A 16,841-nucleotide genomic window follows, 5' to 3' on the forward strand; every position below is an offset into this window, starting at 1 on the left:
ACATATCCTAGCTTATGCCAAAACCCCAGTTAAGATTAACCACAGAAACAACACCACATAGAACAATGCACACTCTGAAAACTGTTAATAAACCTCTAGTGAACCATCTAGTTATATTTGTATCATGCCCATAATCATACACAAACACCACCACACCTTAGAATATGGCTGACTAACAAGAGACACAGTTATGGGAAGCTTCCTAAATATTGCAACAGTATCCAATCGGCTTAACTGCAACCTGCTGCTGCTGGAGCACACCCCAAACATTGCCCTGCCATTCGCTGTCTATTTTGGCTGCTGTTTAAAATAGCCCTCACTTACCTCAGAACAGCAGACAGTGTTTATGTGTGTGTGTGCACATGAGAGAGCAAGTCCAGGAGCAAGTGAGTGTGGCAAAGCTATACGGGGGTTCCTTTGAGAGTGTTGTGTCGGGGTGAGAGCCCATGAAGTAGTAGTCAGAATGGCCACAGAGGAGAACTCCAAAGGCTTCAGCGACACACTGAGCAGGTGATATGGAGTCTGCTGTGTAACTGTTAGAAGGAAAAAACATCAGAATCAGTTCATTTCCCATGGTAGTTTACAGTTTCACATGTTGTAGTTTCACATTCTAGGAATTTGTTTTGGTCAATGGTGCATAACACTGATGGAGACAACATTAGACAAAGAACTAACAAGACAATGGTGCTACCTTGAAAATTCATACTACAGATACACTGCATTAAAACAAACATTGCATTCATGTGAATTTCCAATTTACCCTCATATCATCAAGGCTGGAGCGGAGGCTTGAGAACATCAGCTCTCGTTTCGAGGAGATGGACGAGGCTGCCAGGGCCCTGATGGAGAGGCTGGAGCGCCACAGGCAGGTTTTAGCCAAGCAGGCCCAGCAAGACCAGGTGTGGGCCTCGCTAATACAGGATAGGTGAGATGGTTGAAACAGTTTTCATGGTTGCCTGAAATTGACCATCATCAAGCCACATGAGAGCTGTCCGACTTACCCTGTTTAGCACTTAATTAGGCTACACAACATGGGGTATTATTGTGCAGTCTATTGTCCCAGGTTAAAACATTTTGAGTTTGCATTGTCATGAAAACACTACTGGCGCTCATTCACCATTGCCTCCCAATGATTTAGTCCATTCTCCTCTTTTTCCCCATCCACCAAGTCTTTCCCTGGCTGAAGTGAGCCTTCTCTTTGGCTATGTGTCTGACACACTCAACTGCTGCCGTACGCGTGTCCTGGAGCATCTGCCTGACCTGGCCCCTGGCCTGCCAACCACTGCCTCCATCCTGCGGAGGAGGCTCAAGAACCGGAGGGTGGACGCTGCCTGGGGAGCTGTCCTGAGGGAGTTGGGCCTGGGAGAGGCTGATGCCAAGGCTCTCTGTGCCTTTTTTGTGACGCAGGGCTTCAAGTGTGAGTACAAGAGTGCAGGCAGGACACCAGGCCAGCAGGCGTGCGTGGAGGCTGTGATCTGGAGGTGTGTGGGGAACCAGATGCTGAGGGACAGTTTGCTGAGGGCCGTGCAGGTGGTGGAAGAAGGCAAGGCGGGCGTTATCAAGACTGAAGGATCCAGAAAGCAAAAGCCAGCTTGCTCCATTGAAGAGCTTATCAAACAGACAGAAGGAAGACCTAAATAGCCAAATTATATATATATATATAAAAAAAAAAAAGTGTTGTCATGTGAGTATGGATTACTGTGCGAGGCTAAAACATGCTCTGAAATGTGCCTGCCATGCACACAAAATAAACAAATCATATATACAAGAAATTCTTCAGTCATTTGGACATTGACATGTGTCGTCATTAACACGAGGAGGGCCGGTTAGCTCAGTTGGTTAGAGCGTGGTGCTAATAACGCCAAGGTCGCGGGTTCGATCCCCGTACTGGCCACAGTTTTGGACCACCCTACGACAAAGGCTACTTGAGCGCACCTGGGCTCTGTACTACAAACAGGATTACGGGGTTAGCACGATAACTTCAGGTTCAAGTCTGGTTTAAGCCTGTACCACAAAGGTAGTTCACTTTTCACCGTGCTGTATCACTATGGTAACTTATGCTGCCAATTAACCTGCTCCGGGGCAGGTTAAATTCCAGATTATGGATCAAAACGTATGAAGTGTTACGGCTCGCATGCCCTCGCCTCCACAACCGCCTCCCTCTCTCCCCTCTGGGCCCGCTGCGCGCTCGGGGCGCCCTACGCGCTCTACCGCACGTCGCATCGGCCCGGGCATACAACGTTCTGACTCTCCGGAGTTTCCCCCCACTGCCGGGCGTTCCCCGTCTCCGGCCAGCTCCGCGGACTCGGCAGTCTCCTCCCACTCCGGTGACGTCGAGTCGGATCCCGACATGCCCAGCACATCAGCCCGTGCGCAAAGACAAGAACGGCGCGCTCGTCTCCGACGATGACGCGGGCGCGGCTCTACTCACCGGTTTCCAATTATCATCACCACACCTGTCCCTCGTTCTGCAATCACCTTCAACCTCTACAAGAACCTGGTCTACACTCCACTCATCGCCAGATCTTACCATAATACTCTTGTGGTAAAGTATAGCCTAGCCTACAATCTCCTTACCCGTATTTTGTAGTGTTTTTTCCCGTTCCCCGTTTGTGATTACTCTCACTCACCCTGCCTCCCCTCCTCATCTCTCCAGTTCCTGCCTGACCCACGTCTGTACGATTACCCTGCTCCTGCCTGACCATCGCCTGTACGACCCCGCTCCTGCCTGACCATCGCCTGTACGACAACCCCGCTCCTGCCTGACCATCGCCTGTACGACCCCGCTCCTGCCTGACCATCGCCTGTACGACAACCCCGCTCCTGCCTGAACATCGCCTGTACGACAACCCCGCTCCTGCCTGACCATCGCCTGTACGACAACCCCGCTACTGCCTGACCATCGCCTGTACGACAACCCCGCTCCTGCCTGACCATCGCCTGTACGACTACCACGCTCCTGCCTGACCATCGGCTGTACGACTACCACATCCCCCTTTGTGATCTTATTAAATCGCCCCTCCGGGCTTTACCGTTCCTTGCCTCCTCCTTTCCTGTTGCGCCTGGGTCCCAAAACCGAACTCTAACAGTAACAGTAAGATCTGGCCAGTTTTGACCCAGCCAACATGGAGGAGAGACCTACACCTCCTGGACCACTCCAAGCCCTCCAACAGACCCAAGCTGAGCAACTGCAGCAGGTATCCGACCTGGTCACCGCGCTCAGTGCCCGCCTGGCTCCGTTCCTGAACCCCACCGCTCCACCAAACCGGGAGCCCCATCTCGCCTCCCCGGCCCCCTACGACGGGACATTCACCCTCTGCCGGGAGTTCCTCATGCAGTGTGAGTACGTGTTTGAGCTCCAGCCAAGCATGTACTCCACTGCGTCAGCTCGCGTAGCCTACATCGCTAACCTAACCACGGGACGGGCTCGCCGCTGGGTCATGGCGGGTCGCGAAGGCGCAGCTGCCTACATGCAGGACTACACAGCCTTCGTGGCAGAATTCAGGACTGTGTTCGACCACGACGTCCACGGACAGGACGCGGACGCTGCTCTCTCCGCCCTCACCCAGGGTTCCAGCTCAGTAGCGGACTACGCCACGGAGTTCCGCATCCTCGCTGCCCGTTGCTCCTGGAACGAGTCTGCCCTGTACAGCGCCTTCCGACGGGGCCTGGGGGACGCCATGAAGGACAGCCTGGCTGGAGGAGACAGACCAGCGACCCTGAGCCAACTCGTCTCCCTCTCCATAGCCATAGACGAGCGCCACCGGGAACGCAGGCGCGAGCGGGCGCACCAACATCACAGCGCACCCAGACGGTCTCCGCCTCCCTCTGCCGGACTCTCTCGGACTGCCCCGGCCTCCCTCGCCCCCCCAAACACCGCTGGAGAGGAACCCATGCAACTGGGTTGGACCCGACTGACCCCTGCAGAGCGTGAGCACCGGGAACAGAACGGGCTGTGCATTTACTGCGCTAGCCCAGCGCACGCCGTCGACTCCTGTTCCTCTGCACCTCCCAGGGCGGCAAAAAGAGTAGGCTCACTCGCCAGGGGGTACCGAGTAAGCCGGCTCATCCATCCCCAATCCCGGACCCGTGCCGCCAGGTTCACTGTCACCCTCGCCTGGCAGGGGCACACGCTCTCCGTCCCTGCTCTCATCGACTCCGGTGCTGACGAGAGCTTCGTGGACGTCCAGTTCGCCCACAAAGCGGCGCTCCCTATCTCCCCTCTGGAGAGGCCCCTCTCGGCCTTCGCTCTGGATGGCCATCCCATGGGTCCCATTACTCACCGGACCCTGCCCCTCACCCTCACAGCCTCGGGAAACCACGTGGAGAACATCCGCCCCTTCGTCATCCACTCTCCCGACGCTCCGTTCATCCTAGGTAGGCCCTGGCTGGAACTCCATACCCCTCATGTCTGCTGGAGCTCGGGGCACATCCTCAGCTGGAGCACCGCCTGCCACGCCCGCTGCCTCCGAGCTGCTCAGACCTCCACTCGGGTTGACCGACCCCGTCCCGCTCCTCCGGACCTCTCCACGGTCCCTTCGATGTACCACGACCTCGGGGAGGCCTTCAGTAAGGAGCGCGCCCGCACACTCCCCCCTCATCGACCCTACGACTGCGCCATCGAGCTCCACCCTGGCGCCCCTCTCCCAGCCAGTCGTCTCTACAACCTCTCCCTCCCGGAGAAAGCAGCCATGGATACCTACATCTCCGAGTGCTTGGCCGAGGGTCTCATCCGACCATCTCGATCCCAGGTGGCAGCGGGGTTCTTCTTCGTCAAGAAGAAGGGAGGAGATCTGAGGCCGTGCATCGACTACAGGCTGCTCAATAACATCACGGTTAAGAATAAATATCCACTCCCCCTCATGAGCTCCAACTTCGAACCCCTCATCGGTGCCACCATCTTCACCAAGTTGGATCTCAGGAACGCTTATCACCTGGTGCGTATCCGTGAGGGGGACGAATGGAAGACCGCCTTCAAGACCTCCCGTGGCCACTACGAGTACCTCGTCATGCCCTTCGGCCTCACCAACGCCCCCGCCGTCTTCCAGGCGCTGATGAACGACGTGCTCAGGGACATGCTGGACGTCTTTGTGGTCCTTTACCTGGACGACATCCTGGTATTCTCCAGGAGCGCTGAGGAGCACGTCCAGCATGTCCGCATGGTCATCCAGCGTCTCCGGGAGAACCGCCTATATATCAAGGCGGAGAAGTGCACTTTTCACTCCTCGTCAGTGGAGTTCCTGGGGCTCATTGTGGAGGGAGGCCTGACGCGACCCGACCCCCGCAAGATCAAGACCGTGGTCGAATGGCCTCAACCCACGACCCGGAGGCAACTTCAGAGCTTCCTTGGCTTCGCCAACTTTTACCGCCGTTTCATACGGGACTACAGCCGGGTAGCAGCTCCCCTCACCCACCTCACCTCATCCCTGCGTCCGTTCGTCTGGACACCGGCTGCCAGCGCTGCCTTCTCCGCGCTCAAGAAGTGCTTCACCACCGCCCCGGTCCTTCTCCATCCTGACCCCTCCAGGCAGTTCGTGGTCGAGGTGGACGCATCGGACACAGGCATCGGTGCTGTTCTGTCCCAGCGGTCAGGGGAGGACCAGAAGTTGCACCCCTGTGCCTTCCTCTCCCGCCGGTTCTCCCCAGCGGAGGTGAATTACGACATCGGGAACAGAGAGTTGTTGGCGGTGGTGGGGGCCTTGGAGGAGTGGCGCCACTGGCTTGAGGGCGCCGAACACACCACCCTCGTCTGGTCAGACCACAAGAACCTGACCTTCATCCGGGCGGCCAAGCGCCTCAACTCCCGCCAGGCGCGGTGGTCCCAGTTCCTCGGGAGGTTTGATTTCACCCTCACCTTCCGGCCCGGCTCCCGCAACGCCAAGGCCGACGCGCTGTCCCGCCTCCACGCGCCCGAGGCGCCCCCCGCGGAGCCTGAGTCCATCCTGCCGGTCTCGCGTGTCATAGGGGTGGTCACTATGAACATCGAGGCAGTGGTGAGGCAGGCCCAACGCGCCCAACCCAGTCCGGCCAACGTTCCTCCTCGCAGGCTCTTCGTGCCTGACTCGGTCCGGTCCCGGGTGCTCCAGTGGGGCCATGCCAGCCGGTTTGCGTGCCATCCCGGGGTTCACCGCACCTTCTCCTTCCTGAGCCGACGGTTCTGGTGGCCCTCCATGAGGTCCGACGTCCGGGAGTTTGTGGTCGCCTGTCCCGTCTGCTCCCGCAGCAAGGCGTCCCACCAGCCCCCGGCTGGCCTCCTGCGTCCTCTCCCGGTCCCCAGCCGTCCCTGGTCCCACATCGCCCTGGACTTCATCACCGGTCTTCCCCCCTCCAGGGGCAACACGGTCATCCTCACCGTGGTGGACCGGTTCTCCAAGGCGGTCCATCTGGTGGCGCTCCCCAAGCTCCCGTCCTCTGCGGAGACAGCTGAACTCCTCGTCCAACATGTCTACCGGCTCCACGGTCTCCCCGGAGACATTGTCTCGGACCGTGGGCCTCAATTCACCTCCCAGGTCTGGAGGGCCTTCTGCAAGGAGATCGGCGCCACCATCAGCCTCTCCTCTGGCTACCACCCGCAGACCAACGGCCAGGCCGAACGGGCCAACCAGAGCCTGGAGTCCGCTCTCCGCTGTGTGTCGGCTCTCCACCCCACCTCCTGGAGCAAGGACCTACCCTGGGTCGAATACTCCCTCAATGCCTTGACCAGCGCTGCCACTGGCAGGTCTCCGTTCGAGTCATCCCTCGGGTACCAGCCCCCGCTGTTCTCTCTCCAGGAGTCGGAGGCCTCCGTCCCCTCCGTCCAGGCCCACCTCAGCCGCTGTCGCCGTGTCTGGAGGGAGGTCCGCAGGGCCCTGCTCCGCTCCAACGAGCGCTCCTGCCGCGGGGCCAACCGCCGCCGCACTCCTGCTCCGGCGTATCGGCCCGGTCAACGTGTCTACCTCTCCACTGCTGATCTTCCACTCCAGGTCCCCTCCAGGAAGCTGGCTCCGCGCTTCGTTGGGCCCTTCGAGATCGACCGTGTCCTGAACCCGGCTGCCATCGGCTGTACGACTACCACATCCCCCTTTGTGATCTTATTAAATCGCCCCTCCGGGCTTTACCGTTCCTTGCCTCCTCCTTTCCTGTTGCGCCTGGGTCCCAAAACCGAACTCTAACAGTAACAGTAAGATCTGGCCAGTTTTGACCCAGCCAACATGGAGGAGAGACCTACACCTCCTGGACCACTCCAAGCCCTCCAACAGACCCAAGCTGAGCAACTGCAGCAGGTATCCGACCTGGTCACCGCGCTCAGTGCCCGCCTGGCTCCGTTCCTGAACCCCACCGCTCCACCAAACCGGGAGCCCCATCTCGCCTCCCCGGCCCCCTACGACGGGACATTCACCCTCTGCCGGGAGTTCCTCATGCAGTGTGAGTACGTGTTTGAGCTCCAGCCAAGCATGTACTCCACTGCGTCAGCTCGCGTAGCCTACATCGCTAACCTAACCACGGGACGGGCTCGCCGCTGGGTCATGGCGGGTCGCGAAGGCGCAGCTGCCTACATGCAGGACTACACAGCCTTCGTGGCAGAATTCAGGACTGTGTTCGACCACGACGTCCACGGACAGGACGCGGACGCTGCTCTCTCCGCCCTCACCCAGGGTTCCAGCTCAGTAGCGGACTACGCCACGGAGTTCCGCATCCTCGCTGCCCGTTGCTCCTGGAACGAGTCTGCCCTGTACAGCGCCTTCCGACGGGGCCTGGGGGACGCCATGAAGGACAGCCTGGCTGGAGGAGACAGACCAGCGACCCTGAGCCAACTCGTCTCCCTCTCCATAGCCATAGACGAGCGCCACCGGGAACGCAGGCGCGAGCGGGCGCACCAACATCACAGCGCACCCAGACCGTCTCCGCCTCCCTCTGCCGGACTCTCTCGGACTGCCCCGGCCTCCCTCGCCCCCCCAAACACCGCTGGAGAGGAACCCATGCAACTGGGTTGGACCCGACTGACCCCTGCAGAGCGTGAGCACCGGGAACAGAACGGGCTGTGCATTTACTGCGCTAGCCCAGCGCACGCCGTCGACTCCTGTTCCTCTGCACCTCCCAGGGCGGCAAAAAGAGTAGGCTCACTCGCCAGGGGGTACCGAGTAAGCCGGCTCATCCATCCCCAATCCCGGACCCGTGCCGCCAGGTTCACTGTCACCCTCGCCTGGCAGGGGCACACGCTCTCCGTCCCTGCTCTCATCGACTCCGGTGCTGACAAGAGCTTCGTGGACGTCCAGTTCGCCCACAAAGCGGCGCTCCCTATCTCCCCTCTGGAGAGGCCCCTCTCGGCCTTCGCTCTGGATGGCCATCCCATGGGTCCCATTACTCACCGGACCCTGCCCCTCACCCTCACAGCCTCGGGAAACCACGTGGAGAACATCCGCCCCTTCGTCATCCACTCTCCCGACGCTCCGTTCATCCTAGGTAGGCCCTGGCTGGAACTCCATACCCCTCATGTCTGCTGGAGCTCGGGGCACATCCTCAGCTGGAGCACCGCCTGCCACGCCCGCTGCCTCCGAGCTGCTCAGACCTCCACTCGGGTTGACCGACCCCGTCCCGCTCCTCCGGACCTCTCCACGGTCCCTTCGATGTACCACGACCTCGGGGAGGCCTTCAGTAAGGAGCGCGCCCGCACACTCCCCCCTCATCGACCCTACGACTGCGCCATCGAGCTCCACCCTGGCGCCCCTCTCCCAGCCAGTCGTCTCTACAACCTCTCCCTCCCGGAGAAAGCAGCCATGGATACCTACATCTCCGAGTGCTTGGCCGAGGGTCTCATCCGACCATCTCGATCCCAGGTGGCAGCGGGGTTCTTCTTCGTCAAGAAGAAGGGAGGAGATCTGAGGCCGTGCATCGACTACAGGCTGCTCAATAACATCACGGTTAAGAATAAATATCCACTCCCCCTCATGAGCTCCAACTTCGAACCCCTCATCGGTGCCACCATCTTCACCAAGTTGGATCTCAGGAACGCTTATCACCTGGTGCGTATCCGTGAGGGGGACGAATGGAAGACCGCCTTCAAGACCTCCCGTGGCCACTACGAGTACCTCGTCATGCCCTTCGGCCTCACCAACGCCCCCGCCGTCTTCCAGGCGCTGATGAACGACGTGCTCAGGGACATGCTGGACGTCTTTGTGGACCTTTACCTGGACGACATCCTGGTATTCTCCAGGAGCGCTGAGGAGCACGTCCAGCATGTCCGCATGGTCATCCAGCGTCTCCGGGAGAACCGCCTATATATCAAGGCGGAGAAGTGCACTTTTCACTCCTCGTCAGTGGAGTTCCTGGGGCTCATTGTGGAGGGAGGCCTGACGCGACCCGACCCCCGCAAGATCAAGACCGTGGTCGAATGGCCTCAACCCACGACCCGGAGGCAACTTCAGAGCTTCCTTGGCTTCGCCAACTTTTACCGCCGTTTCATACGGGACTACAGCCGGGTAGCAGCTCCCCTCACCCACCTCACCTCATCCCTGCGTCCGTTCGTCTGGACACCGGCTGCCAGCGCTGCCTTCTCCGCGCTCAAGAAGTGCTTCACCACCGCCCCGGTCCTTCTCCATCCTGACCCCTCCAGGCAGTTCGTGGTCGAGGTGGACGCATCGGACACAGGCATCGGTGCTGTTCTGTCCCAGCGGTCAGGGGAGGACCAGAAGTTGCACCCCTGTGCCTTCCTCTCCCGCCGGTTCTCCCCAGCGGAGGTGAATTACGACATCGGGAACAGAGAGTTGTTGGCGGTGGTGGGGGCCTTGGAGGAGTGGCGCCACTGGCTTGAGGGCGCCGAACACACCACCCTCGTCTGGTCAGACCACAAGAACCTGACCTTCATCCGGGCGGCCAAGCGCCTCAACTCCCGCCAGGCGCGGTGGTCCCAGTTCCTCGGGAGGTTTGATTTCACCCTCACCTTCCGGCCCGGCTCCCGCAACGCCAAGGCCGACGCGCTGTCCCGCCTCCACGCGCCCGAGGCGCCCCCCGCGGAGCCTGAGTCCATCCTGCCGGTCTCGCGTGTCATAGGGGTGGTCACTATGAACATCGAGGCAGTGGTGAGGCAGGCCCAACGCGCCCAACCCAGTCCGGCCAACGTTCCTCCTCGCAGGCTCTTCGTGCCTGACTCGGTCCGGTCCCGGGTGCTCCAGTGGGGCCATGCCAGCCGGTTTGCGTGCCATCCCGGGGTTCACCGCACCTTCTCCTTCCTGAGCCGACGGTTCTGGTGGCCCTCCATGAGGTCCGACGTCCGGGAGTTTGTGGTCGCCTGTCCTGTCTGCTCCCGCAGCAAGGCGTCCCACCAGCCCCCGGCTGGCCTCCTGCGTCCTCTCCCGGTCCCCAGCCGTCCCTGGTCCCACATCGCCCTGGACTTCATCACCGGTCTTCCCCCCTCCAGGGGCAACACGGTCATCCTCACCGTGGTGGACCGGTTCTCCAAGGCGGTCCATCTGGTGGCGCTCCCCAAGCTCCCGTCCTCTGCGGAGACAGCTGAACTCCTCGTCCAACATGTCTACCGGCTCCACGGTCTCCCCGGAGACATTGTCTCGGACCGTGGGCCTCAATTCACCTCCCAGGTCTGGAGGGCCTTCTGCAAGGAGATCGGCGCCACCATCAGCCTCTCCTCTGGCTACCACCCGCAGACCAACGGCCAGGCCGAACGGGCCAACCAGAGCCTGGAGTCCGCTCTCCGCTGTGTGTCGGCTCTCCACCCCACCTCCTGGAGCAAGGACCTACCCTGGGTCGAATACTCCCTCAATGCCTTGACCAGCGCTGCCACTGGCAGGTCTCCGTTCGAGTCATCCCTCGGGTACCAGCCCCCGCTGTTCTCTCTCCAGGAGTCGGAGGCCTCCGTCCCCTCCGTCCAGGCCCACCTCAGCCGCTGTCGCCGTGTCTGGAGGGAGGTCCGCAGGGCCCTGCTCCGCTCCAACGAGCGCTCCTGCCGCGGGGCCAACCGCCGCCGCACTCCTGCTCCGGCGTATCGGCCCGGTCAACGTGTCTACCTCTCCACTGCTGATCTTCCACTCCAGGTCCCCTCCAGGAAGCTGGCTCCGCGCTTCGTTGGGCCCTTCGAGATCGACCGTGTCCTGAACCCGGCTGCGGTACGTCTTAAGCTCCCTGCTTCCATGCGGGTACACCCTGTATTCCATGTGTCCAAGATCAAACCTGTCTCCTCGAGTCCTCTCATGCCTTCTGCCCCAGCTCCTCCGCCTCCCCAGATGGTCGACGGGCATCCCCAGTGGACGGTTCGGCGGCTGCTGAAGGTGCGCCGCCGGGGTCGGGGGTTCCAATACCTGGCGGATTGGGAGGGGTACGGCCCCGAGGAGTGCAGCTGGATCTCCAGGCAGCTCATTATGGACCCGTCTCTCCTCCGGGACTTCTACCGGGCCCATCCTGACGCCCCCGGTCGGTCGCCAGGTGGCTCCCCTCGGGGGGGGGGGTCCTGTTACGGCTCGCATGCCCTCGCCTCCACAACCGCCTCCCTCTCTCCCCTCTGGGCCCGCTGCGCGCTCGGGGCGCCCTACGCGCTCTACCGCACGTCGCATCGGCCCGGGCATACAACGTTCTGACTCTCCGGAGTTTCCCCCCACTGCCGGGCGTTCCCCGTCTCCGGCCAGCTCCGCGGACTCGGCAGTCTCCTCCCACTCCGGTGACGTCGAGTCGGATCCCGACATGCCCAGCACATCAGCCCGTGCGCAAAGACAAGAACGGCGCGCTCGTCTCCGACGATGACGCGGGCGCGGCTCTACTCACCGGTTTCCAATTATCATCACCACACCTGTCCCTCGTTCTGCAATCACCTTCAACCTCTACAAGAACCTGGTCTACACTCCACTCATCGCCAGATCTTACCATAATACTCTTGTGGTAAAGTATAGCCTAGCCTACAATCTCCTTACCCGTATTTTGTAGTGTTTTTTCCCGTTCCCCGTTTGTGATTACTCTCACTCACCCTGCCTCCCCTCCTCATCTCTCCAGTTCCTGCCTGACCCACGTCTGTACGATTACCCTGCTCCTGCCTGACCATCGCCTGTACGACCCCGCTCCTGCCTGACCATCGCCTGTACGACAACCCCGCTCCTGCCTGACCATCGCCTGTACGACCCCGCTCCTGCCTGACCATCGCCTGTACGACAACCCCGCTCCTGCCTGAACATCGCCTGTACGACAACCCCGCTCCTGCCTGACCATCGCCTGTACGACAACCCCGCTACTGCCTGACCATCGCCTGTACGACAACCCCGCTCCTGCCTGACCATCGCCTGTACGACTACCACGCTCCTGCCTGACCATCGGCTGTACGACTACCACATCCCCCTTTGTGATCTTATTAAATCGCCCCTCCGGGCTTTACCGTTCCTTGCCTCCTCCTTTCCTGTTGCGCCTGGGTCCCAAAACCGAACTCTAACATGAAGCACTGCACTGACCGACCAATTCACTTGGAAAAAGGCATATGGACGTTAAGATTCTATATGGAACTTCAGTGTGCAAATTAAAAAATAATCTGCAGTGTGCAAACAGTAGGCATGTCGGCAGTATTTTTTCAGCTTTCCTTCCTGCCTTTGGCAGTAGCGACTGTTGCGCCTATAGTTCATATTTCTATAATATTGATCTTCTTGTGTAAAATGCGGTGGACGGAACTTGGTTATGCGTATTGTTTTCCTTGTCCATGGCTGTGCCTGAATACTCAAACTAAGGTATGCGATTGGTAATTTCGAGCAAATACCTCTCCTTCACCGTCAACACGCTCATAACTAGATTGGACCAGCTGGGTAGACATAACATGTTGATAGCCACCGTCATAGTACCGTGATTGCGGTTGTCCGGTTTACTCGAGCGAGCTAGCGAAAAGTTATCCTGGACATGTTGAACTATCCTAGGTGCTGGTTTACAGCCATGCACAAAAAGCCACAGGTGCTTAGGTGCGAAACAAACATTTGGAATCAGGCCAGCAGCAGGGGCTCTTGTTATTCCATATTACCTATGAGGTGATCATATGTCTTTTAATATTCGTTGTAACATAACCATTCTTCAGAGAAAAAAATATGCTTTAAAAAAAATCATAAAAAAGACTGGGCTCGTCCGGGATTTGAACCCGGGACCTCTCGCACCCAAAGCGAGAATCATACCCCTAGACCAACGAGCCACTGTGCAATTCTGTTGATTATAAGGTCTCAAGTATCAAGTTGCAAACGTGCAACGAACAACGCATGTAAATAACCCTACACCATAAAAACTATTCTTGGCCTGAAAATGTTGCCGCGCGAGAACACAACCTACTCCACTATGGAATACCAAAAGTGCCAATATTAAATAAATAAATATCCCTTCATTATATAAATAATCATATCTATAAATACAGGAATATAAATAAATAAATAGATAAAATCGCTAAATAATTAAATAAAATACAAACAATTAATATTAAATATTATTTCATAATGTATGTTTTATTTCACATTTTATTTTCAAATTGCACTTTTTATTTATTTCATAATGGTACTTTTCCGAAGGACACTTTATTTCATAATGTCACATTTATTTATTTCATTTCTCCCTTCAGCTAACGTCGTTCCGCGCGTCATTCGTGTGGGCTCAACTGTCTACTTTTCGCAACTAGTCTTTTGTCATTTCGCCCGCATTCACTCCCTTCCACTTCACGGTAAGCAAAGTTAACTTGCTCTCGCTACGTTCATAATCTGGTGATATCACTTCTCATTTAATATATTTAGTTATCATACTCGATCATACTATTGAGAGACTTATATTGATTGATATATTATATATATTGGTTGATATCTGTGTCAAGCAACAAGCAGTGCAGTGTCATTTATGGCTGTATGTCCACCTCCACAGCCATCCACCTCCAGTCAACTGTTGTCCACAACCACAGCTGTCCAGCTCCGGTCATCCAGCAGAGGTTGTCCAGGTCCACAGCCGTGCACCACCTGCTGTCCTACCGAGCCTTCGCCCATCACAGCTCAAGCATTGGTAAGTACTGATCTCTGAATAAATATCATCTAACATTTTAAAACGCTTCTCAGTGTAAACATTCTATCCTTAGATTTGTATTAATTTATAACATGCTCCACAGCTACTTAGCACTACAGCTCCTCAGACCAGCACCACAGCTCCTCAGACCAGCACCACAACTCCTCAGACGAGCACCACAACTCCTCAGACCAGCACCACAACTCCTCAGCTCCAGCACCTCAGCTGATGATTATTTATATAATTAAGGGATATTTATTTATTTAATATTGGCACATTTGGTATTCCATAGGCTCCCGCCCGCGATGGACCTGCGCATGCTTCACACTTTTGTCCTGGGTTTAGACAGAATGAAGTATTCCATTGGATTAGATGTGGATTTTCCCTGTATTATAGCATGGACCTCGTGGCGCAACGGTAGCGCGTCTGACTCCAGATCAGAAGGTTGCGTGTTCAAATCACGTCGGGGTCAAGTATTTTGTTTAGACACAGCATGCTTCCATTCTGTCCTCAGGCGATAGGCTACCGCTCAATGTTGTTTTTCAAATTTCTATTTGTGTCACTGCAACTTTCATAACGCCTGGACTGTTATCAAAAATTAGGGCTCGTCCGGGATTTGAACCCGGGACCTCTCGCACCCTAAGCGAGAATCATACCCCTAGACCAACGAGCCATGAAAAGTGTGAAAAGAACATGACTTTACGAAATCAACGCAGAGCACGTGGAATTAAGGAGTTTGTGTGTGTATAACTATGGTGTTAGTAAGTGGTCATACAAACCTCTTCCATTGTTACAGTCCTCTTTCATGCTAAATTCACCATGGTTTTACGAGGCCTACTTCATTGTAACTATGATGAATTATGATTACTATGCTCTAAACCATGGTACCATGGCTATTGCCTACTATGACTCTTCATGGAAAAATCAGCAATGGGAGGTATTTTCATAGACTAAATTTACTAATTAGATCCCTCCATCCTGAAGCACTGTGCTGATCAGCTGTCTCCGGAGTTCACTAACATCTTCAACACCTCACTAGAGTCATGCCATGTAGGCTACCTCTTAAACAAGAGGTCTAAGAGTTTAAAATGAATTATTTTGAATTATTGAATGAATATATCAGTCCCCTCCTCTCCCAACTTTACTGTCCTTTTCTAATGTCGCTGTGCCAATAAAGCAGAAATGTGTTTCTGAGCTACTGTAATAATTTCTTTATCCCTCTTAGGGGCTATGCGGAAAAACACAGTCACAAGGGGAATCACTGAGGAGGCACTGCAGCAGGAGGCTACCAAGTACCTGAAGGGGGCGTCAGACAGGGAGGGGGCTGGAGGCAGTGCAAGAGGCTAGCAGAATCACTCCTAGCCTCACAGCAACTCAAAATACTGAACTACTTAGGAGCACCTGGTTCCCTGGCCCCAGACACTGGACTGACTGTGATGTAAAACAAGTCTGTTTTGCAGATGAATTAACTGTGTCAAAGTGATTGCAGAAGCTGGGTGACCAATTAAGTGACCAATTACAAGTCCCACCCCTGAGGGATGCAGCCGGAGTTATAGCTCCATCAGTAACCCACATAATCAACCTCTCCCTGGAGCTAGGCAAGGTCCCCACCGACTTAAAAAATGCTAAGGTCATCCCCATCTATAAAAAAAGGGACCAAATCTGATCCCAGCAATTATAGGCCAGTCTCAATCCTAAGGCTGCTCTCGAACGTCCTAGAGAAGATAGTCCAAGACAAGTCCAGGATTATGTTAGTAGCCTGCTGTATGATCTTCAATCTGGCTTTAGGCAGTCCTACTCCACTGATACATGCCTCATCTATCTTACCGACAGTATCAGGAGGGAGATAGACTCAGGAAATCTGTGCCGCTCCTATTTCTACTGTACATAAATGACATGTCAGCAGCATGCTCATGTAACTTGTTTTTATTTGCAGACGACTCTGCCCTGCTAGTCTCACACAAGGACCAGAGCACATTAGAACAGCTGCTAGGAGAATAACTTGCAGGAGTCAGCAGATGGCTTTCGGACAACAGACTTTCTCTACACCTAGGTAAGACAGAAGCAATATTACTGGGCTCCAAGCCCAAGCTTAGGAAAGCTCGAGAGCTCAATATCCATCTAGGTCCTGTCACCGTGAAACAGCAGAAAACAGTTAGATATCTAGGCTGCATGTTAGACGGGAGTCTAGATGGGGAGGCTATGGCCTCCCAAGTACTGGGCAAAGTCAACGCCCGCACCAGATACCTAGCTAGGAAAGCTAGCCTCCTAGACAGAGTCAGCCTCAGGCTACTAGCAAATAGCCTAGTACTCTGCCACTTTGATTATGGTAGTGTGGCTTGGTTCGAGGGCCTGACAGGGACCATGAAAAATAAACTGCAGGTCTCTCAAAACAAGTTAGCAAGGGTGGTATTGGGTCTTGGCCCCCGTACCCACATAGGGAGGAGACACTACCAAGAGCTAAACTGTCTTCCTGTAGAGGCCAGAGTTACTCAGCTCAAACTCAATGTGGTGCACAACATAATCAACCATAGGTCCCCCCGCTACCTTCAGAACTACTTCACCCCGGTCAGCGACTCCCATACCCACAGAACCAGAGCTAGCACAGCTAGCCTCAAGCCTCCTTCCCTCCGTTCCAAACTAGGCCGGTGCAACCTCGCTTACTCTGGAGCCCAGGATTGTAATAAGCTGCCCATCCCCGTCAAGCAGAGCTTGAGCCGCCACGGCTTCAAGAAAACCGTCAGGAAGTGGCTCATGGACTGGGTAGAGGAATAGCGCCTATATACTAGGATTTCAAACAGTTTTTAGAAATAGCTATAGGGTAGCTTTTATATTGTTTTAAATGTATGTTT

The 16,841-nt window shown here is 56.1% G+C and overlaps 1 protein-coding gene across 1 annotated transcript; it reads left to right on the forward strand.

Annotated features, from left to right (window-relative positions):
• Positions 1–463: 463 nt before the first annotated feature.
• Positions 464–1,641, forward strand: LOC311307279 (single-pass membrane and coiled-coil domain-containing protein 1-like; the record flags this gene model as incomplete). Its single annotated transcript, XM_084436076.1, has 3 exons — positions 464–510; positions 776–925; positions 1,170–1,641. The coding sequence occupies 3 exons, from the start codon at positions 464–466 to the stop codon at positions 1,639–1,641; spliced, it is 669 nt and encodes a 222-aa protein (XP_084292202.1).
• Positions 1,642–16,841: the final 15,200 nt, after the last annotated feature.

This window comes from Borostomias antarcticus, assembly GCF_949987555.1.
Source record: "Borostomias antarcticus genome assembly, chromosome: 1".
Lineage (NCBI taxonomy): Eukaryota > Metazoa > Chordata > Actinopteri > Stomiiformes > Stomiidae > Borostomias > Borostomias antarcticus.